Source organism: Sorex araneus, chromosome 2 (genome assembly GCF_027595985.1).
Source record: "Sorex araneus isolate mSorAra2 chromosome 2, mSorAra2.pri, whole genome shotgun sequence".
NCBI lineage: Eukaryota > Metazoa > Chordata > Mammalia > Eulipotyphla > Soricidae > Sorex > Sorex araneus.
In genome coordinates this window covers 81,431,663-81,455,835 of record NC_073303.1, presented here as the reverse complement: position 1 = coordinate 81,455,835, position 24,173 = coordinate 81,431,663, and the positions used below count along the sequence as shown (strand labels likewise).

Sequence of the window (24,173 nt, the reverse complement as noted above, 5' to 3'; positions counted from 1 at the left end):
TTCAATTAGCAATATAGAAGGGGGGAACCATTATAATCCCATTAAAATTAACTGTGCCAGAAAAAACAAGTTCCTAGGAATTAAAGGTATATACAACACCACTCAACTGATAGCTCAATGGGCTGGGCCAGATTTTGCATGCCTGAGCCCCCAGTTCAATAAGCAGAATTGCCTAGTTCGTTGAAAAACACCAGGAGTAATTCTGGAGTGAGAGATGGGGAAAATGAGGCAGGGCCAGACTAAACCAATAAGTAAAGATGGAACATCACAGATGGGACGATAACCTGAGTGACCAGAAAAAAAGTTTTCTCAACATCCTGCTTCCTGTAGTAATGAAAGCCCTGCCAGCTTAAACTTAATGAAAAGCATTCCTCTACTTCCCTAGTACAAAAGATGCAAAAGGCAAAGGGTACCTGCACTTCCCTGGAACTCTGTTTAGGAGGCCCCTCCTAGACTACAGGAATCGTTCTGCTCTTTCTCCTACCTATCTTTTAAAGTAAAATTTCTTCTGAATGCAGCCAACAAGTGTTGTCTTCTGCTTCTAACGTTGGCTTCTTGAAGATAACGGCCTAAACATGCTGTAACAAGAGCACTGAGTCAGGAGTAGCCCAGAGCACCGCTGGGTGGTCCCAAAAACAAACAGTAGAGCAACAACAACAAAAAGGCACTCATCAAAAACTACTAAAAAAAAAAAAACAATAAAATAGAAAAATATTTATGTTCATAGATTAGAAGAATCAATATTGTTAAAATACTACACAAAGGGGCTGGAGCAATAGCACAGCGGGTAGGGCATTTGCCTTTCACGCGACCAACATGGGTTCGATTCCCAGCATCCCATATGGTCCCCTGAGCACCGCCAGGAGTAATTCCTGAGTGCAGAGCCAGGAGTGACCCCTGTGCATTGCCGGGTGCAACCCCCCCAAAAAAAAATCCTACACAAAGTTTTACATATTCAGTGTAAAATTCTAATGGCATTCCTTAAGGACACAAATGCTACCAAAATTCACACAGAACCATAAAATTCTCTGAATTGTCAGAACATTCCTGGGGAAAAAAGAAGATGAAAAGTGTCACTTTCCCGGACCTTCAGTAATACTATAAAGCTTGGGTCTAGAGTGATAGGGCTGGGTAGGGCATTTGCCTTGCGTGTGGCAAACTGGATTCGATCTTTGGTGCTCCATGGTCCCCAGAGCCCTCTACGAGTGATAGAGCCAGGAATAGGGCCAGAGCACAGCTGGATGTGGCACAAAGACAAAAAAACAAATTATATTAAAAGGCTGTCACTATCACTGTCACTGTCATCCCGTTGCTCATCAATTTGCTTGAGCAGGAACCAGTAACGTCTCCATCATGAGACTTGTTACTGTTTTTGGCATATCGAATATGCCATGGGTAGTTCGCCAGACTCTCCTGTGTGAGTGAGATACTCTCGGTAGCTTGCCGGGCTCTCCGAGAGGGGCGGAGGAATCGAACCCATGTTGGCTGTGTGCAAGGTAAACACTGTACTGCTATGCTATCGCTCCAGCCCTATAGTAATCAAAATGATGTGGGGGCCAGAGAGAAAGTACAGTCAGTAGGGCACCTGCCTTGCATTCAGCTGACCCAGGTTCATTCCCCTAGACTGAAACCACATAAGGTCCTCTAAGCCATGCCAGGAGCAACCCTGAGCACAGAGCCAGCAGTAAGCCCTGAGCACCACCAGGTGTGGTCCAGAAACCAAAGCCAAAAAAAAAAGGTAAATAAATAAAATAAAATAACTATATGGTTGACTCTCAGACTACTAGAAAAGAACTGAGAGTCCAAAAGTGAATCCTTAAATATGTGACAGTTAATTTACAATAAAGTTGAAAATATAAAGCAGAAGAAAAGTATCTCCAACAAATGATTAGCCACATGCAAAAAAAAAAAAAATTGACTAGTATCTCATACCATATAGAAAAGTTACTTCAAAATGGATTAAGGGACCAGTATAGCGGGTAAGACGCTTGCCTTGCATATGCAGATCCGGATTTGATCTCTGGTGCTGTATATCCCCAGCACTCCCAGCAGTCCTTTATATATACTGCTAATGCATACTTTTGTAAGACAGATTAGTATCCGCTTCTCAAAAACAACATAAATTCAAGACCTCAAAAGTGAGCATTTTTAAGAATCCCAATGGAGTGGTTCCTGAGGGCAGAGTCAGGAGCAACTCCTGTGCATCGCCAGGTATGACCCAAAATGCAAAAAAAAAAAAAAAAAGAATTCCAAGAAAACAGAGAATGAACCACAGATACATGTCCTTATAGAAAAAAAAATTAATATGAAAGAACTTTTGGAATATTTAAGCTTTACTTGAGCAATTTCCTAAAGAATGAATTTCAATTAACTAAGCCATAACTCTGGGGAAACTTCAGAAAAAGAACCTGTCAATTAAAACAAAGGTGGGGAAGAGAAAGAAGAACATAAGTGTTCTAATAAAATATTAAAATATATAAACTAATTTAAAAAAGATGTGAGAAGATAAAGGAAACCAGAAAAAGTTCAGTGACTCAAATTCATTGTAGGTGGGAGTCAAAGAAACTGTTAAAAAGAAACAAGCAAGAAAATTTATATATGAAAACAAGCAACTCAGACTATTTCAGTACAAAAGCGACCACTCTAAAAGACAAATCTTCCTTAGTAAGAGAAAAACATTAAGAATAAAAGAGAACGGGGCTGGAGTGATAGCACAGTGGATAGGGCGTTTACCTTGCACACAGCTGACCCGGGTTCGAGTCCCAGCGTCCCATATGGTCCCCTGAGCACCGCCAGGGGTAATTCCTGAGTGCAGAGCCAGGAGTAACCCCTGTGCATTGCCGGGTGTGACCCAAAAAGAAAAAAAAAAAGGGGGGGCTGGAGCAATAGCACAGCGGGTAGGGCGTTTGCCTTGCACTCAGCCGACCCGGGTTCAATTCCCAGCATCCCACATGGTCCCCTGAGCACTGCCAGGAGTGACTCCTGAGTGCAGAGCCAGGAGCAACCCCTGTGCATCGCCGGGTGTGACCCAAAAACCAAAAAAAAGAAAACAAAAAGAATAAAAGAGAACATGTAGAGAAACACATGATAACTATAACAAAGAGTTGAGATAAAACAAGCAGCCACTGGGGACAGAGCGATAGAAAAGCCAGTAAAATGCTTTGCGTTGTCCTCGGCCAACCTGGGTTTGATTACCAGCATCCCATATGGAGTGAGTCCTGAGTGCAGAGTTAGGAGTAACCCCTGAGCATGGCCTGGGTGTGACCCAAAAAGCCAAAAAACAAAAAAAAACAACCGAAGCAGTCACAGTAATTAACATTAAGTAAGCTTAACACACAAATTCGAAAACACATTTTTAAAAACCATATTTTCAATTTGAGTCACAAAGACATTGCACAACATAGTAAGACACTGCTACAACATAGCAATTCAGAAGCGAAGGACAGGTAAATCCAATTCTAAACCAAAGCATCAACATGATAAAGGGCACTTTTTAATCCAAAGACATTCCAAAATGGATACATAACTTAGGAATATATATTTACACATAACATATAGAGTGAAAAGTGATAAGGCAAATGTGGTAAAATGTAAGATTTGGGGGCTCTAAGAATATTTCTGTCTTTACCACTTTTCCTTAAATTTGACATTTCAATCTTAAGTTTTAAATGTGTTTATATAAGTAAACACACTTATTTTAACCAAAAGATTTTAAATGGCATTATGGATTTGGGGGAGGACATGGGTTGGTGTTTAGGGGGTATTCTTGGCTCTGTGCTCAAGGGCCATATGTGGTGCCTGGGATTCAAACCCAGGTGAGTGGAATGCAAGGCAAGTGCCTCAATCCCTTTTCGATCTCTCCAGCCCTGTCTCTTTTTTGTTCCCTTCGCATTTTCTAATTTTTATAAATCATACATTGCATACACACTTCCAACCAAAAATTTTAATGACATTAAAAAAACAGAACTACATTTAAAAATTTTTTAAAAAGCATAAAGAAATGAAGCACATTTCTTTGGGGAGAGGGGTTTAGGCTACAGTGGTGCTCAAGAAACCATATGCAGTGCTGGGAATCAAACCAGAGTTGGCTACATACAAAGCGAGTGCCTTACCTCCTGAACTATCTCTCCAATCTGAAACTGAAACACAATTTTCATCTAAGATTTTAGCAAGAATAGACCACCATTTATTATGGAATTGTTTCAAAATCTTGAACTTAGGAAGTTCTCCAAATCAAATGAGATATTTTAAAGTTGTGATGCCACATTTTAATAAAGTAACTTTTATTTATAGTTAGATAAAACTACATTTGTGTTAGATATTCACAAGAGCTTTTATCAAGTATATGTTATTCAGAAGTATTACTCCTGAAACATCAATTAACAAATGTCTTAAACTGGATCTAGATGTTCTTCTAAGTTGACATTTTGAAAAAATCTCTCAAAGGAATCCAGAACTAAAAATAAATTGGAAAAAAAAAATTCTTTCAACTTTTAATGACAAGTTTTTATTTATGGAAGAAATTAAAATTAGAACATAATGCCAGATTTACTCTGACAGAGAACTCAAAATTCTCTTCAGAACTGAAAAGTAACATTGACTCTGAAGTCAATCCAATTGTCCCTCTGAAAGCAAAAATTTGACCTCAACACAAAAAAGTTCCTCATAAGTAATATATTAAAAACTCAGCAGAGGGACCACCAGAGCTACAGTACAATGGGCAGGGCATTTGCCTTGCATGCAGTTGGTCCAGGTCCGACCTCTGGCATCACATAAGATTCCGGGGGCCCACCCGGGAAAACCCTGAGCATTGCCCCAAAACCAAAACAAACACAACAACAACAAAATCCTTAGCAAAATATAATGAGGTAAAAGTGAAGATCTGAGAACGTAAAACTGTTTATTTCCCATTTGAAGAATAACCTCCACTCTTCCTACTGACTTCTAAACTTCGTACCCTGGTCTCCCCTTTGATCACTGCCAGGTGAGAGATTTCTCATTGGTGACTAAGGTAGCATCGCTCCACAAGAGATTTTCTTTATTCTGTGAATCTTTCTGCAGTATGCAAATATACCTCTTATCCTTCCTTAGTTGGAGAGCTCTATTAGAACAGAATTTTATATTTAAAAACTCTCACTTTGGGCTGAAGCGATAATAACACAGTGCCGTAGGGCATTTGCTTTGCATATGGCTGACATGGATTTGATCCCTGGCATCCAATATGGCCCCCAGAGCCCGGCCAGGAATAACTCCTAAGTGCAGAGCCAGGAGTAACCCAAGCACTGCTGAATGTGACCTCAAAAACATAAATCATCATCATCATCATCACCATCACCATCCTCCCACTTTTGAGAGGGTTAAATTATACATAGTACATGCAAAAATGGATACATATCTATTTTACTTTGAGTCAGCAATAGTCACCTTGTTGTTCTAAATATATATACTTTGAGGGTCAGGGAGACAATTTAAAAAAAACTGGAGCATATGCTTTACATGAGGGAGCATGCAGAATCTGAGCCCAGGTATTACATGTCCAAGCACAGTGGGGTTCTGGCTGAAAAAAAAAAAAATCACTATCACTATATCACTGTATAATCCCATTGTTTGTCAATTTACTGGAGCGGGAAGCAGTAACGTCTTAATTACACTCAGCCCTGAGATTTTAGCAGCCTCTCCTTACTCGTCTTTCCCACTGATTGGAGGCTCTTTCAGGGTCAGGGGAATGAGACCTATCATTACTGTTTTTGGCATATCAAATACGCCACGGGTTGCTTGCCAGCTTCTGCCATGCAGGCAGGATACTCTCGGTAGCTTGCCGGGCTCTCCGAGTGGTGTGTATGTGTGTGTGTGTGTGTGTGTGTGTGTGTGTGTGTATGTGTGTTACTGTATTTGGGATATGAATATGCCACGGGAGCTTGCCAGGCTCTCCCAAGTGGGCAACAGACTCTCAGTAGCTTGTCAGGTTCTCCAAGAGGGAGGACTAAGCTATTAGATACTAAAAATTTTATATATGGGGCCAGGGGCCGGAATGATAGTATAGTGGGTATGGCGTTTGCCTTGCATGCAGCCAAACTGGGTTTGATCCCCAGCACCCCATGTGGTTCCCTAAGTCCACCAGGAAAGATTCCTGAGTGCAGAGCCACGAGTAACCCAAGCATTGCCATCTGTGGCCCCAAAACATAAAACAAAAAACATATATATTGAGCCAGGAGAGACAGGACAGGTAAGGCAGTTGCTGGTCCTACAGAAGAACGGAGTCTAATCCCAGGAGCATATGTAGTCCCCTAAGCTCCATCAAGAATGACCCCTGAGCACAAAACCAGGAGTTAAGCCCTGAGCACAGCCAGGTGCGGCCCCAAATAGTAACAAAAATTTGCCACTTACGATAACTATATAGAGATATGCTGCTTAGACCTTCTTTTTTTTTTTTTTTTTTTTTTTGCTTTTTGGGTCACACCTGGCGATGCACAGGGGTCACTCCTGGCTCATGCACTCAGGAATCACCCCTGGCGGTGCTCAGGGGACCATATGGGATGCTGGGATTCGAACCCGGGTCGGCCGCGTGCAAGGCAAACGCCCTACCCGCTGTGCTATCGCTCCAGCCCCTGCTTAGACCTTCTTTAAAGAAACACCCTTCAGTTTCAGAAGCAGAGATGTGACCACCTGTCCTGGGTATGAGACCCTTCACACAGTCCAACAGGCCAGTACAGCTCAGTCTAAGAAGTCCCTCCTCCTGAGCACCTCCCAGCCAATGAACAAACAGCAGTGAACAGTCAGGGCCATTTCAAATTGTCACATGCCAGCTCCCTAAGAAGTATACCAGAATCTGAAACTCTCTTCAGATTCCTTCTTTTTTCTTTTTCTGGATGTTCGATCTGCAGTGCAGATCTAGAAACTGTCCCTATCACATATCAATTTACCCTTTTTTGTCTATTAGACTTTACCCCATTATAACCATTCCCCATTCTCAACTATCTAAGGTTCTTATTCTTTAAACTATACCAGTATAAACTGACTCTCAAACGACTTTCTATAAAGATACAAGGAGTTCCTTATTTTACAGCCATAGCCCTCATACATACACATTCTGACTTAAAAGTATGTTTTTAAGAGTAAGAGTAAATACATTCTGACATAAGAGTATGCGTATGGGGGCGGTGGAGTGATAGCACAGCCGGTAGGGTGTCTGCCTTGCTCTCAGCCGACCCGGGTTCAATTTCCAGCATCCCATATGGTCCCCTGAGCACAGCTAGGAGTAATTCTTGAGTGCAACCCCTGGGTGTGACCCAAAAAGCAAAAAAAAAGAAAAGAAAAAAGTAAGAGTATGTCTGTACATATATATTCACACACATACAAAACCATAACCCTAGTCAACCAATTATTTTACAGGTTAAGTTCCACTGCATTAGGACTACTGTACTTACTTCTGTATAACATTTTGCAAACTCAGCATCATACCCAGTTCTCCTTTCATCTTTTCTCTGTTAGCACGGCATTCTGCCAAGTATCGAAGAGCCTAAAGCAGAGAGAGTAATACATTACTTCACCAGTCTAGACTATTTAAAATTAAGTCCACTATTCATTGTAAGCAGAAAAAGAAAAAAAATAGCTTTTTAGAAGCAGATTTTAAAGTTTTAGAACCATCTTTGAATGTGATCATCAGAACAAACCCTGAGGGCAGAAATGATCTTTTGAGCACAGTAACTGAATCTGCCCTTTGATAGGTAAGTCCTAGCTTATCTGCAAGGTCAAAATGAGGTTGTTCTGGCTTTATTTTCATTTCACCTTCACAAGGATACAAGAAACTACATTCCACTTACTAATTTTAAAGAGTAGTAGTCCCAAATCATCATTTCCCTTGATTTTTTTTTTAATATACTAATTGAAATAAGCCACCGAGGGTTACAAAACATACAACTACTTTTGAGAATGAAAATTCCTGTTTTAGGGGCCAGACAATACAGCAGGTACTTATTTTGTATGCAGTGAACCTGGGTTTGAGCCCTGGTACCTACATGGTCCCACAAGCCCCACAAGGGTGACACCTAAGGACAGAATCAGGAGTAAGTCCTGAGCACAGCCAGGTCTGGTTCAAAACAAAAAAAAGACAGGTGGAGAGACAGTATGGCAGGTAAGGCGTTTGCCTTGCACGCAGCCAACCCAGGTGCATCCCAAGGAAAGGGAAGAAAAGGAAAGGGAAAGGGAAACACAGAGGGAAAGGGGAAGGGGAAGGGAAAGAAAATAAAGGAAGTGAGGGAAGAAAGGAACGGAACTCGGAAGAGGGAAGGGAGAAGAGGGAAAGGAAGGCTAGGGAAGATTAGGTTCTGGTTTTACACTCACCTTTAAAATGTCTTTTGGTCTGGAGAGATGTTCAATGGTCTGAGTGCATACTTGTGGGGGACCAGGTTTGATCCCAAGCCACAGGGGTCCCCTGAGCACTGCTGGGTGCAAGCCCCTCCCCCCACATACCACTGGCTGTGGCCCCAAAACAAAATATGGGCTCCCCCTCATAAAAATCTGTTTTAAGAGTAAAACCTGCTTCAGGTTCTCCTGTCTTAACACTTAGCATACAGTTTTTCAATTATTTCCTCCACTGCCACTTCCTAGGGGATGTGATAGAGCTCTTTCCCCGTAGACCTGAACAGTAGTCTCACCTACAGACCTCAGCCCGCCAGTAATTCTCAGCTTATCCAAGGTGTCCCATCTTCTCTGTGCTAAACCAGAAGCTCTGCATTCCAGCAAAACCCTTGCACATTTTCTACAGATCCCCATCATGTGAGTGGAGGCAGAAGAGGGAGAAAGAGGGCAACAGGTAATCTAGTTCATGCAATTAGTCATTTCCAGTCTTTCCTACGTGAGGAGTAGCCAGTCACACTGAATATGGACAGAGACGACAACGCTTTAAAAGCGAACACAGGTCAGATCAACTTCCTTCCTGACCCCAGGCAGGGCCTGGGCAGATGGCAGGAAGCAGCACTTCTCACCCACATGCGCATGGCCCAGAAATCAAGAAATGCCAAAGCAACAAAGAGCAGCAAGCAGCAGCCAGGAGAGGCAGACCACAGAGCACCAGCGACAGACCTGCAGGACGCCAAGGGGACATCAGGACTGAGGACAGAAGCAGCGAGAGAGCAGCGTGGACACAAGACTGAGAGAGAAACCACTTAGGCCTAGAGATAAGATACGGGGGGGGAGGGGGGGACATGAAACTTCCTCCTTAGCACTGTAACTCTAACAGCCTAATAGAGTTAAAGTTAGGAACCCTAACTTGGCAAACATCAGGAGTTTTTTATGCTAGGAACTCAAGGACCCACTCGGGAGCTAGACCAGTACCAGGCTAACATACACGCCACTTCCAAAGCTCCTGGTCATTATCAAAGATAAAGAATCTATAAAATCACAACCCCTGACTACAATTCGCTCTTCTTTGAGGAGTTACTCCAAGACTTTCGCTTCAAAGTATAAAAAGATCGACTGCCATGGGAACTGTACTCTTGCCACAAAAAGGGAAAAAAAAAAAAAAACCAACTATGGGACATTTATCAAATGCATGTTCTCAGGCACTGAAAACACACAGCACATGACCTTGAGAGAAAATAATGAGGTGAGTCCAGCAACTCCCGAGCTTTCTTCTGTGGAGATAGATCTCAGAGTGCGATGCAGGGAGGGGAACTCAAACTGCACTCAGGGGTCTTGCTGACTTGGGGAGTTAGAGAGTCAGAGATCAGGCTAGGTGAAACACGGAGCACAGTAGAGTGAAAAAAGTATCTGGTCTTTTTCCTGGCAATGTTCTTAAAAACCTTAGGATTTTCTAAGTGATAGGAGTGTCTTCTATTATTCATAAGAAGCCCCTTTGATCACATCAGAGTTTTCAGTAGAATGACTTAGGCTGCCCCCCCACCTTCACCCCTACCACCCCAAAATACGCTCAGGATGCTATCTGTCATGAGAAACACTAGGTGATTTGTCTGTGATGTTCAGCTCCATTGACCGATGGGGTGAGCAAGATGGGCTGGAGACAGCTAGCTGTGACCATGAAGAAGATTCCATTTCTGACCTGGTGATAACTACCCTTTGCAGTGACACAAGTTCCTGTGTGCAGGGCCCTTCCAGCCATTGTCCTATGTACCTGTTCACATGTATCTGTATAACAAATGAGTAAATAGAAGGAAAGAGGCTTCCCAAGTTCCCATGAGCCAGTCTGGCAAATTATTGAACAAGATTAGGGTTTTTCAGTTTTTCCCCCTGGCTATGGCTTTTATTTTCCTGCTTCTTTTCATGCCTGTAATTCTAAGTCATATGCCAGACATTAAAAATTTCATGGCCTAAAAAGTACAATCGAAACAACATCTGCACATGTATGTTCATCGCAGCACTGTTTACAATAGCCAGAATCTGGAAAAAACCCGAATGCCCCAGAACGGATGACTGGTTGAGGAAACTTTGGTACATCTATACAATGGAATACTATGCAGCTGTTAGAAAAAAGGAGGTCAAGAATTTTGTAGTTAAGTGGATGGGCATGAAAAGTTTCATGCTGAGTGAAATGAGTCAGAAAGAGAGAGACAGACATAGAAAGATTGCACTCATCTATGGTATATAGAATAACAGAGTGGGAGACTAACACCCAAGAACTGTAGAAATAAGTACCAGGAGGTTGACTCCATGGCTTCGAGGCTGGCCTCACGTTCCGGGGAAAGGTCAACTCAGAGAAGCGATCACCAACTACATTGTAGTCGAAGGCCATGTGGGGGAAGGGAGTTGCGGGCTGAATGAGGGCTAGAGACTGAGCACAGCGGCCACTCAACACCTTTATTGCAAACCACAACAGCTAATTAGAGAGAGAAAACAGAAGGGAATGCCTTGCCACAGTGGCAGGGTGGGGTGGGGGGGAGATGGGATTGGGGAGGGTGGGAGGGACACTGGGTTTACGGGTGGTGGAGAATGGGCACTGGTGAAGGGATGGGTTCCCAAACTTTGTATGAGGGAAGTATAAGCACAAAAGTGTATAAATCTGTAACTGTACCCTCACGGTGATTCTCTAATTAAAAATAAATAAATTTAAAAAAAAAAAAAAGAACCATAAAAAAGAAAAAAATTTCATGGCCTAAGTATAGGGTGTTTAGCATCCCAATAAATATCCTTGCTTTGTTTGGGGGAATCACACTTGGCAGTGCTCAGGGCATACTCCTGGCTCTGTATTCAGGGATCACTCCTGGTGGTACTCAGAGGATGTGTGGAGGGTGGAAGAACAAATTTGGGTCAGCTGTGGACAAGACAAGTGCTCTATCTGCTATACTATTTGTTGCTTCAGCCCCTGTAAATATTCTTAAAGATTATTCACTGGGACATCCAATTATCAGCTTGGCAGACAGAAATACAGATGGTGCAATACATGCAACTGGTCTTTGAACTGAAAGTAGTCTTGGGGAACTGAACCTTAAACATGGTAACTTCTGGTGCTAACTCCTAGTGACAGCAGGGAATTAATAAACACTCACTAGTGTCCAGGAGGATCAGAGAACTGACAAGTATCAGAAAATACCCCAGGGGGCCAGAGTGACAGCATAGGAGTAGCACTTTTGCTTTGCATGTAGCTGGCCCACCTGGGGTTCCATCCATGGCATCCCATATGGTCCCCAGAGCATCATCAGGGGCAATTTCTTTTCTTTTTTTTTTCCTTTGCTCTCATTCTTTTTTTTTTTTAAATTTATTTATTTTTGAATTAGTGAGTCACAGTGAGGGTACAATTACAGATTCACACATTTTCGTGCTTGTTTTTCCCTCATGCAATGTTCAAGAGCCCATCCCTCCACCAGTGTCCATTCTCCACCACCAATGAACCCAGTATCCCTCCCACCCCTCAAACCCATCCCCCCTACCCCACCCCGCCTCTGTGGCAGGGCATTCCAGTTTGTTCTCTCTCTCCTTTTGGGTGTTGTATTTTGCAATAGGGGTATTGAGTGGCCATCATGTTCAGTCTCTAGTCTACTTTCAGCACACATCTCCCTTCCCGCGAGGGATCTCCAATCACATTTTATTTGGTGTTCCCTTCTCTATCTGGGATGACGTTCCCACATCGTGTGAGGCCAGCTTCCAAGCTATGGAGTCAACCCCCTGGGATTATATATTACTATTCTTGGGTATTAGTTTCCTACTGTTATTTATATTCCACCGATGAGTGCAATATTTCTATGTCTGTCCCTCTCTTTCTGGCTCATTTCACTTAGCATGATACTTTCCATGTTGATCCACTTATATGCAAAGTTCATGACTTCATCCTTTCTAACAGCTGCATAGTATTCCATTGTATAGATGTACCAGAGTTTCTTTAACCAGTCATCTGTTCTCGGGCACTCGGGTTTTTTCCAGATTCTGGCTATTGTAAACAGTGCTGCGATGAACATATAAGTGCAGATGTCATTCTGACTATACTCTTTTGTTTCTCCAAGATATATTCCCAGAAGTGGTATTGCTGGATCAAATGGAAGCTCAATTTCTAATTTTTTGAGAAGAGTCCATATTGTTTTCCAAAGGGGCTGGACCAGTCAGCATTCCCACCAGCAGTGTAGAAGGGTCCCTTTCTCCCCACATCCTCTCCAACAGCGGTTGCTTTTGTTCTTTTGGATTATGTAACATTCTCTGTGGTGTGAGGTGGTATCTCATGGTTGTTTTGATCTGCATCTCCCCATCAGGGGCAATTTCTGAGTGCTGTCAGAAATATCCCCAGAGCACTGCCCAGGTGTAGCCCCCAAACAAAACAAAGAAGAAAAGAAGAAAAGGGAGAAGAAAAAAAAAAAAAGGAAGTCAGGTGGCTACAATTTGCAGAGCAAAGCAACAGAGGAATCTCAATAAGAGAATTCCAGTCACCTACACAGGACTTTATGAACCTCTGCTAGAACACTGGCTTGCACAAGAGTAAAAGCTCACAGGGTTAGGGCACTGTTTGTGATACCACCAGCCCAAGAGCCCAAGATGAAAAACTTCACCCACACCACAGGTATGAGAGAAAATCAGAGGAGCTTCTCTGTGGACAGTGCTGATGCCCCCCTCAAAAATCAGACAAATTGCTTTGGATCTACAATACAAAGCCTAAAAGCAATCTGTAAAGGATCACACAGTTCCCAAACTAGAATTTACAGTAAGGTTTAAGAATGAATACAATGTAGCAATAGAAACCATTCAAGGTGAAATTTCACAGGGAGGACCAGAGAAGTTTCTGTGTCTGTTTTGAGCCTTACCCAGCTGGTGGCTACTGCTGCATGAGCCTGAGGGACCATGCAGTTCAGGGTATCAAACCCAGATCTCCTGCATAGTGCTTGGCCTATAGAGCCATCTCTCAGGCCCCATCTCAGGCCCCACAGTGAACATTGAAAAGGTGATGTAAGAGCAATACAACAGCCTTTGTGCCGCTACGCGAGATCGACCCCGGAGGCAACTGAACCACTTTGGACACGAGCGGCGCCCCCAAAATGCCTCCAAACTGTGTGCTCGGAGCTACTGGCCCAAGCGCCGCCAGCGAGTGATGCAATTACCAAAAGAATTTTCCCTGGACCTCATATAGAAATCCAAAACCACTCGGCTGCTATCGCAGCAGCGCGACCTAATATCTCTTGATTGTCAGTCAACGTGTAAATGTTCCTTTTTAACAGGGCTTACCGTGGGGGGAAACTCCAAACAATAGTACTGAGTTTTTTGTTGAAGGGTAAAAGATTGTAGCGATAGAATTTTAGGCAGAATTTTCCCTGGACTTTATATAGAAACATAAAACCACGCGGCCGCGGCAGCCTAATGTCATCTAATCATCAGCAATATGAAATGGTTCCTTTGTAACGGGTTGGACTTTGGGGGGACCATAATAGGGTTAAAGTTTGTAGTGACGTGTAATTTCTGGCTGTACTTTCTCTGGACTTTATACAGAAATTCAAAGCTGCGAGGCCGCTGCCATGGCCGCGCGACCTAATGTCATTTAATCATAACTAATATGAAATGGTTCCTTTTTAACTGGTCGGACTTTGGTGGGAAATCCTAACAAGAATAGTAAGTCTTTTGCTGAAATATTGAAGGCAATCAAAGTGGTAGCCATCTCTATAGACTGAACTAAGCCATATCCCCACGCCAGCTGAGAAGAAATATCCTTCTTTCTCGGGAAGAAACGCGGCGTGGCGTTAACCATAGTATGATGTCCATTAAGCTGACACGGACCTGGTGGCGTGGGAATGGAATACAAGGGAATAAATTATTATGTACTTGGAACAGCGGGACGCTGGTGGAACCTCGAGCTGGGGCCGATACCAGCGTATTACTTTTGGTTCCAGAAACTGCTGGCAGACATTCTACCAGACTATCAACTAAGCCAGAGCCCCACACCGGCTGATGACAGGAAATAACCATCTTTTTCATTTTTTTTTTTCCTTTGTCAGGCAGCGTGGTGATTACTAAACAGGCATGAACTCGGTGGCTCGGGACAAGGGGGGGGGGAATAGAAAAGTTATGTAACAAACAGTGGGACTTAATATCTCTACATTCTCAGCAATGGAGAGCTATCAAATGCTTCCTTGACAGTAGGACTGTCTTTTCTTTTTTGGGGGGAAACCCTAGCAACAATAGTGAGTTATGTGTTGAAACATGGAATGTAACCAAGATAAAGCGTAAACGAAGTGAAATTTATCACTTTCAAGGGCGGGGACTGGGGAGGCGGGAGGGGGCGGGAGGTATAATGGGGTGGCTGGTGATGGAATATGGGCACTGGTGAAGGGAAGGGTGTTTGAGTATTGTATATGGTGATTCAATAAAATTTATAAAAAAAAAAAAAAAGAGCAATACAACAGTAACCAGAGGGGCAACAGGAGGTATGTAACTTACATGTAATTGAAGTTTTAGAAGAAAAGGGAGAAGGAGGAGATAGAAAAATACTTTAAAAAAATTATGTATAACAATTTCCCACATTTTATGGTTTGATAAAAATCATAAACCCAGTTCTAAGAAACCCAATAAAGTCCAAGTGGAACAACAAATTAAAAAAACAAAAACACCTCTCCATGTATCAAGCATATAATAGACACTGGCTAAAAATCAGTAATAAAATCTCAAAAGGAGCAGTGGAGATGGCTGGCTCGCCCATGCTTTACCTAGGGTTCCATCAGCAGCAAAAGCACCATCAGAGGGCTGGAGGATAGTAGAGTAGGTAGGGCACATCCCTTGAATGCAGCTGACCTGGATTCAATCTCCAGTACTCCGCTCAGTTTCTGACCCCGTCAGGAGTAATCCCTAGCACAGAGCCATGAGTATGTCCTAAGTACCCCTGGGTATGGCTTCAGAACAACAACAAAAAGCAAATGCACCATCAGGCTGACACCACCACAGCATGAAGGTACCCAAGCATCAAAAACCAAACCCCAGAAAAAAAGAGAATCAGTATTAGATCTCTGATACTTCATGGACCCTGAAGCACTGCTGGGAGCAAACCTTGGCTTAGAGCCACAGGAAATGCTAAGTACTGCATACTGCTAGGTGTGGCCTTTCCCTCCACTCGCCAAACCTCAAAAGATAAAAATAAATTTATTTTCAAAGCGAAAAAGAAAGTGCTTCCCAAAGTGCTGGAATGATCCAGATGGGGCTGGAAAGAGCCCCGGATTCGTGTGAAGAGTGCTTTCTGTTTGAGTGCTTAGAGAAGGGAGATTCCGAGGGGTGCAGAGAGTCATTTCTTTTAGGCAAAATGAGTTTTGGAAGCTCTACTGTAAAATGTTTTATCTGATCTGGGGGAAAGAGCACACATCTGGCAGTCCTCTGGGGTCAGAGTGACTTGATGATGGTTCCTGAAGGTAATGGAGACCCATGTCATGCCAGGGATCAAACGAGGCCACTGCACATACGAAATATGCACTCCAGCAAGCTGAATTAGTTCCCTAGCCCCAAAATGATTTGTAGATTTTGTCCTCTTGGCGCTAGGGATAGAAGCCAGAACCCCACACATGCAAGGCAAGTACTCTACAGCTGAGCTATACCCTACGGACATGTTCACACACAGAAACACAGAGTTACTATTACTTGCCAATCACCTTTAGTTTACCAAGTCATCTAACATTTCTTCAAACTCTATAACATTGAGGCGAAATTACCAAAGGCAACTTACGAGCAAAGCTGAGTGGACAACAGAGGGGTTGGGGTGATCCATAAACAGAATAAGGCCCGGCAGGCACCCCTGATCCTGGACAATGGCTCTCCTGTTCAGGGGATCCGCGGCCAGGTCCCGAAGCTGGTTTACTACCGAGAGCGCGTCAGGCTCTTCACTCATAGTGGACGTGGAAGAATTCATCTTCTATGCCATACACGTGAACAAAAATCTTCTGAAATCCTGTAAAAAACTGTAGGAATTTGCAAAAATTAGTTCTAGACTGCTGAGGTAATTATGCCATTTGTTCAAGTCATCAGTTCAACACCTTTAGAAAGAAACAGATGAATCTAGATCACACAAAAACTTAAGAAGTGGCAGCTCCACTGTTTAAGAAAAGTAAAAATGAACATAAGAAGCTGCTTGAAAAGAATTGAGTTATTTATGTGTGCAGGATGTTTAAAGAACATATGTCATCTTCAATAAGCCAATAAACTTCTCCTTGCAATACATATTTTAACACTGCCATCACAATAAACAAGATCTTTACAGTTCAAGCTTGTAACCTTTGCTACACTTCTGCAACTGTAACACTGCCAGTGCTTTTTCCCACTAGAACATTTCTGGAACCTTCCACAAGTGCCTCAGGGAAAATGCTAGCTGACAGCATTTTCTCTTACTCCTCTATTAACAGAACCTAGTATTCTGGCTTAAAAACAACAAAAAAAATTAAAACTAAATCCCAGAAAAAGAAGAAAGAAATAAAAGAAGGACGTGAACAAAGGCGGCCAGCAGTGTCTCCCACACTGACCAATGGCATTTAGGCCATCTCAGAATTTGAACTGCACACAGCACACCTGCCTGTGGGACATTCTGAAGAACGAAACAGACATGAGGTAATGGCATAGAAGTTATATAACTGCATCACTGACAAGTTAGTACAGAAGGAAATTAAAATCGCCTTTCCTTTGAGGGGCTGGGCATATCTAGGAATGCTCAGGAGCTACTTTTGGCTCGGTGCCAAAAGTCACTCTTGGCACTGCTGGGGTTCAAACCAGCATCAGCAGCGTGAAGGGAAAAACCTTAACCTTTTGGCCACATGCAAGGCAAAAGCCTTAAACCCTGTACTATGTCGCCAGCCCAGAATCCAGATAACATCGTAGATACAATCTCCCAAACTGGACAGCAGCCTACTTATCACACAATTCTTTTAAAATCTAGCACATCTTTATTACAAGACTTTATTTTAGAAAAATGTAACATATTAGATGCCAAAGAAACAAAGTATTACAAAATAATCTCCAGAGTGTGAGAGATAGTAGAGGAAGAAATCTCCAAAGGAAGGGAAGGAGGGAAAGAGGTAGAGAAGGGGAGTGGGGGGGGAGGGTAAAAGAGCTGAGGTGCTGCCTTACATTCAGCAAACTAATTCAATTTCTTGCACTGCTTATAGATCCCTGAACACTTCTAGGCTCATTCCTAAGCACAGAGGAATAGGCCCTGGACAACAACCCCAGGGAGCTCAACAACTTAACATGGCCCAAGAACACTTCCACGTCCCCCACACCAAAGATGAGCTTCATACAAAGTTAAAAACAAATTTCAGGGTAGCATATATGTTCAGTGGGCGAAGCACATGTCTTGCAATCATGAAACTCGAGCTAAAGGAAAAGTTTCCAGCAACTTCAATCAACCAAGTCATCTATTCCTTATTAAAAAAATAAAATATTCCTTATTAAGAACACAAAATGGGGCTGGAGTGATAGTACAGCAGGTAAGGAGTTTGCCTTGCACGCAGCCGACCCGAGTTTCATTCCCAGCATCCCATATGGTCCCCTGAGCACCACCGGGAGTAATTCCTGAGTGCAGAGCCAGGAATAAACCCTCTGTGCACCAACCGGGTGTTACCCAAAAAAAAGAAAAAAAAAAAAAAGAAAGAACACAAGGACATAAAGTTGTAAATACCTTTCATGAATTGTGAGTTAATGCTAATCGCAATCATAAAGCCAAGTAGGGAGGGGGACAGGGACAAAAGTCTCACTTCATAAAGTCCTCATTAAAATCATTCTTAGGGGAAAGCATAATATGAAAGAACTGGCCTTACCAAGCATGTACTACATTACACAAAGCTATAAAGAATAAAGCAACAGAGGGCTGGTGAGACAGTACAACAGAAGAAGCATTTGCCTTGAATGTGGCCAACCACGATTTGATCCCTGGCACCGCCCGGAGTTAATTGTGAGCATTATATATAACTGCCCCGGGCTCCACCTAGAGTTAACCCAGAGTACAGAGATAGGAATAAACTCTGAGCATAGTCCCATTATCTCTTCCCCCTGACTGAAAAAAAAAAAAAAAAAAACAGTATTAAGGGTGGTGGGTAGGGGAGAGAAAGAGTAAGATCCTTCTCCCAGAAAAGTAACTTGTACATCCAGTAAAAGCAAATCGGGGCTGGAGAGAGCCCATGGGCTGGAGGTAGGTGGGTAGGGTGCTTGCCTTGGATGAGGCCTACTCAGGTGGGTTCAATTCCTAGCATCCAACATGATCACCTGAGCACCACCAGGAGTGATCCCCCTGAGCACAGAGCAAGGAGTAAATCCTGAGCACTGCTGCGGGTGCCCCCCCCAAAAACAGAAACAAACCAGGTAGGCTGTAAGTCAGGATCGGGCTCTGCTGCCTGGTTACTGTGATTTTACACGACTCATTTCAACTCTGGCTTTGTTCATCCTTAGAATAGGGTTAATTCTAGCAGCTACCAATAAGGTGAGGTCCAAATAATATGATAAGACATGTAAAGAATTTAGATTAATGCCCAGAACACAGTAAATGCTATGCTTACTAAACGGTAGCTAGTAAGCATCAAAATCAATGAAAAATAGTAAGATAAATAAAAAATGCAATTAGTATGCCTTCTAAGCAATTTTAAAACTACAGCCAAGAATCTAGAGCCAGGGAGAGAATGCAAAGGGTTGGAGTGCATGCTTTATTATCAGGCAGCCTAGACTTAATCCTCGGCACCACAGGGTCCTTTAAGCATCTACAGAGTGATAACTGACCCTTCACCAGTGTGGTCCAAACACCAAAATAAAATTAAAAGAGATAAAGATTGGTGCTAGAGCACTTGCCTTACGCGTATGAGGCCCTGGTTCAATTCCTGGCACAGCACAGTACCGGGGGCACCGATGTGGGAGTAAACCCCGAGCACCACCAGGTGTGATGTCCCCTCAAAAAAAAAAGGAAAAAAGGAAAGAAAAACTACTGCTAAGAGTATTACACCACAAGGGGATTGAGGGGTGGGGGCAAGGGCAGGTACTTTTCTCAAAATGAAATAGTAGTTATGGTGGCAAAAGAAAAAAAAAAGAATTAAAGAAGCAATGGACTGAATACATTGAAACTAGATTAAGGTACTGTCTCTTAAATACCTCTAAAGTCACATCATCCTGATTATTTCTATTTACAAGAACAGTCTATCCATGAACATTATGGACTGTAACTAGCAGAAATCCTATCCAAAATGGAAGGAATCTTCAGAACCAATTACAAACTCGAAAGTCCAAGAGTCACAAGTCACAATTTTGAATCAAATATACTGGTTGATAGCTTTTTGCGTACTCGTGAAAATTTATTCTCACCTAATGAATCACCCACAAAAATTATGTGGGAATGGGACAGAGTAGTAGTATTGTGGGTAGGGTGCTAGTCTTGCACCTGGGTTCAATCCCCAGCATTTCTTATGTTTCCTCAAGCCTCACTAGAAGTGGTCCCTGAGTGCAGAGCTAGGAATAAGCCCTGAGCACTGCAGGATGTATCCCCAAAATCCCCCTCAAGAAAAAACTCTGTAAGAATGACCCTGAAAAAGTTACAGCTTTCCCTGTACAGCCAAGATGAACAAAAAATCCTAACAATTATAAAACTTCCGATCTTCAAAGTTCACTGATCAAGAGAAAATTCATTCTATCATTCTATTCCCATATTAGTCAGACCTTAAAATAAATTTAAGTAACCTTTTAAATACAGATCTGGGGGCTGGAGACAGTACAGCAGGAAGAGCATTTTCCTTGAATGTTGCCAATTTGGGTTTTATCCTAAACACCCCAAATGGTCCCCTGACCACCACCAGGAGTGATCCCTGAGCACAGAGTCAAGAATAAGCCCTGAGCACCACTGGGAGTGCCCCTCCCCCCAAAAAAAACATAGATCTGAGCAATGTTATATTAACCAATGAACTATAATATAAAAAAGATTAGGAAAAAGTACAGTTCTTGCTCCTTCTACAGTAACTATTACCATGGGTTCAGAATAAAGTAATCTTGCTTCCCAATGGAATTTTCTATCTAAAACAACAAGTGAAGACACCCAGGAGAGTGAGATACAGAATCTCTGCCATATGTGGTATGTTAAGAAGCACAGTAAAGGAATAATGACCAAAAGTTATGGAATCTAAGAACTAGTCCGAGACAGAGTTTACCACGATAGGGAGACTGCAGTGGGGAGTTTAAAGAGGGTATCCTGGGACACTGATGGAAGGAAACACTCACTGGTGGTAGTGGTGGGGTGGGGGGGAACGGGGGCCATGGGTGGCAATGCCAGAATGTTATATGCATGACACCCTATCACTGACAGTGTTGCAAAATTGAAAATCATGGTGACTAAACTTTTTTTTTAAATGTGGCTGGAAAACCTACATCAGAATAAACTGGATTATTAAAATATAAAACACAGATTCCCACCACCAATTGGTAGTGGGAAATGTACACTGGTGAAGGGACGAGTGGTGGAACATTACATGACTGAAACCTATGGAACATTATATGAAACCCAATCATGAACAACTTTCTGTGTATCTCACTGATTCAATTTAAAAAATGAAAAGAAAAAAAAGGGGGGCTGGAGCGATAGCACAGCAGGTAGGGTGTTTGCCTTGCACACGGACAACCCGGGTTCGATTTCCAGCATCCCATATGGTTACCCGAGCACCGCCAGGGGTAGTTCCTGAGTGCAAAACCAGGAGCAACTCCTGAGCATCACTGGGTGTGACCCAAAAAGAAAAAAAAATGAAAAATAAAAGTGACATACACTTAGAAGAAAAAATTAAAAAAAAAAAAAAAAAAAAAAAAAACGAAGATACCATGGCCCAACTCCAGACCTAACTAGGAAGCTTTGGAGGTAAAGTACAAGACATGTACTTCTGCTTTATGTTTGCTTGTGTGTGCCTCTTTTCTTTTTCTATCCTTTCTTTTTACTTATGCAAACATTATTTTAAGAAACATACCAGGTGATTCCAGGTAAAAGTAAAACCAATCAAAACTTCACTATGGGAAAAAAAAATTCATGATGGTTTATAAATATCATGTCCTTTCAATAAGCCTGGGACTTCTGAATAAAACCCTGAACATTTAAAACTCTGCAGAAGATATTTTTTAGGTAAGTTAATTTTAGGGGTAGGTTTCTATTAACTAAATAAACTGAGAAAACCACTAGCTTTACCAACTCTAGTCCCTTCTTCCAAAGAGAAGATTGGAAGCTCTTGAGCAATGGAAATATTGTGGAATAAAATTTATGCTTAGACTGTATATGAATAAACAAAAGGTTCTTGAATTTTTATCCAGCAAGTTTAGAGCTAACAGTATTTACCATTTGTCTGTGCCTTGTAATTTTAAGATCATTATTTTATATGTTACACATTTATTCTGAATTATTTTAAGACAATGAATGTTCTCCAAACTTCAATAAACACTCTAATTCCCTAAAGGATCTTTCTGAAAAACAGGGACCAGAACGACAGTACAATAGGTAGAGCAGTAATTTGCTTTGAACATGGCCAACCCAGGTTCCATCCCCAGAATCCACTTAGTCCCTTAAGCCCCACTAGGAGTGATCCCTGAGCACAGGGCCAGCAGTAACCTCTGAGCATTACCAGGTTTTGCATAAAACCAAAAGTAAATAAAAGTACAAAGCAGCTTCTGTGCTGCTCAATCTCTATGTATTTCAATCTCTGTGTAAAATTAGTATAGAGTTTCTTGAAAAATAAAGGGAGTTTCCATATGATCCAGTGATTCTACTTGTTGACATCTCAATAACACAAAAACATTAATTTGAAACAACGTGTGCACACCTATGTTCACTGCTGTGATTAATAGCTAGGATATGGGAACAACCCAAATGTCCAGCAACAGGTAAATGGGCAGAGCTATTTATATAAATGCATAATGCAAAATTATGCAGCAGAAAGGCAGAACGAAATCTTGCAGTCTACTGCCACCTGGATGGAACTGGAAGACATCATGTTAAGCAAAACAGGGAGTGGGAAGAGGTCAAGTACAGAAGATCTCATCACCTGTGGTATATAAAGACACAAAATAGAGAACAGACAGCATGGGATAATAACAAACCATGGCCTTGGGATCACAAAACTGAGATTACCATGGTGAGTGAGGTAGTATGAAAAGGTAAACTAGAAGTAACACAAGGACACTGGTGGACAGCACTGGGAACTTGGGTGGTAGTGAGGTGCGGAAACAGTCTATGAAAACCATAAGCATTAGCACTGTTGTAAACAGGCTACAACAATAATAAAGCAGATTCTAACGCTGCCTGGTTGAGTGTTGAGTTTGCATTTTCAACCAGCTCCCAGGTGGGACCTACGCTGCCAGCTGATCCTGGGAACCCAACAATGAGAAGTTAGCAGTTAGGTGATGGGTGTGATACATCTGTGATTATGTAAATAACAGAGAGGTCATTTTTCCTTATAGCCAAGAATTACCATTAGTCTCAAATAATTATTAAGTTCTCACGTACAAAGTGCTGCCAAGGACACACACCCAGCCCTAAACCGTATTTGATTAAAAGCACTGCCTCACGTTCCCCTTACTAGAAACTGTTTTTCCTTTGAGCCTCAGCTTTCTTTCAAAATAGCCTTTAGTCGTTGCCAAGATCAAAAAGACCACTAAGTCCAGCTGGTACAATAACAAAACAGTGACCAAAGAAGAACAATACTTGATCCTATGGAGACTTTTATTCTGACAGATGCTGACGTCCATTCTGCACCTAACATACCACCGCACCACCACGAAGAGAACTACTACCAGGACAAAAGCCCCGCCAACAGTTGGTTTTTTTTTTTTTTAAATACCGAAATACACTGGTCTCTCTTGACTGTCAGACACAAGCAAGTCCTTCTGCTCTTAGTAGATGTGCTGGTGCACAGAACGAAGAGGAAGTGACCAAGGAGCAACCTGGAGAAATAGAGAGAGGCAAGAGGACATCCATGAATAAGGCCAGTGTTGGTCAAACTCGGAAATGCGGGAGGAGGAGGGGAAGTGAGCAAAGCCAACATTTCCACGGGACAGAGGAACAGGACACTTGAACGCGCCCCGCGGGTTCTGCCAAGACGCAGGTAGAGCGTCTCCGCCCAGGATTCTCCGACTTGGTGCAGGGGCCGCTTTCCGCGGCCTTCCTGACTCCACCGCTTTGTCTGTCGCCCCTGGACACTACCTACCGCACCGGAGCTCTACAAGTCCAGAGCTTGCCGCACCATCAGGGCCACACCAACGGATGTTAGACGGTCCCACGAGGCGCTGAGCACGGCGCTCCGTTCGCAGCTGCGGCCTCGGGAACAGAAAACGGCAAGAATAACTCTGCGAGGCAAAGTGCGAGGGCGCTGGCGCGGAGAGCCTTTACAGATTCTCCCCCATGACCCTGTCACCTCAGTCGTTTGGGCACTCCCATTGGCTGAGGCTATTCCAACGCGAGGACAAGACAGCCAATCCTTGAAGGTCTTCTTAAACCAAGGCGCTCATTGGTGAACGAGGGAAATGCACGAAGTATTAAACGGAAGCGCCCAATGAGAACCCAGGAAAACTAAATTGGCCCAAACGACCTTCCGTCTCCCAAACTCTGGAGCAAAGAAACTTGAGCGTGGCTGAGAAAGCGCCGCAGGTTTTGGACTACAAGTCCCAGCGTCCCCGGGCAGGGGAAAACCGCGTCCTCCTGCTTGGGCGTTCAAATGGAACGTTGCTCCTCGTGCGGCTTTTTCAGGGCTATCCAGGCACTTACGTAA

General features: G+C 42.8%; 1 protein-coding gene across 1 annotated transcript in view; it reads right to left on the bottom strand.

The window, feature by feature from the left end:
- ARMC1 (armadillo repeat containing 1) overlaps positions 1-23,797 on the bottom strand; it is a 46,052-nt gene extending 22,255 nt beyond the window's left edge. Inside the window, exons 1-3 of the mRNA XM_055126981.1 lie at positions 23,613-23,797; positions 16,139-16,370; positions 7,428-7,519 (exon numbers count right to left, since the gene is read on the bottom strand). Coding sequence (XP_054982956.1) covers positions 7,428-7,519; positions 16,139-16,321 — 275 coding nt within the window. The 5' untranslated portion in view covers positions 16,322-16,370; positions 23,613-23,797. The remainder of the gene's footprint in view (positions 1-7,427; positions 7,520-16,138; positions 16,371-23,612) is intronic.
- Between the last annotated feature and the right edge of the window lie 376 nt (positions 23,798-24,173).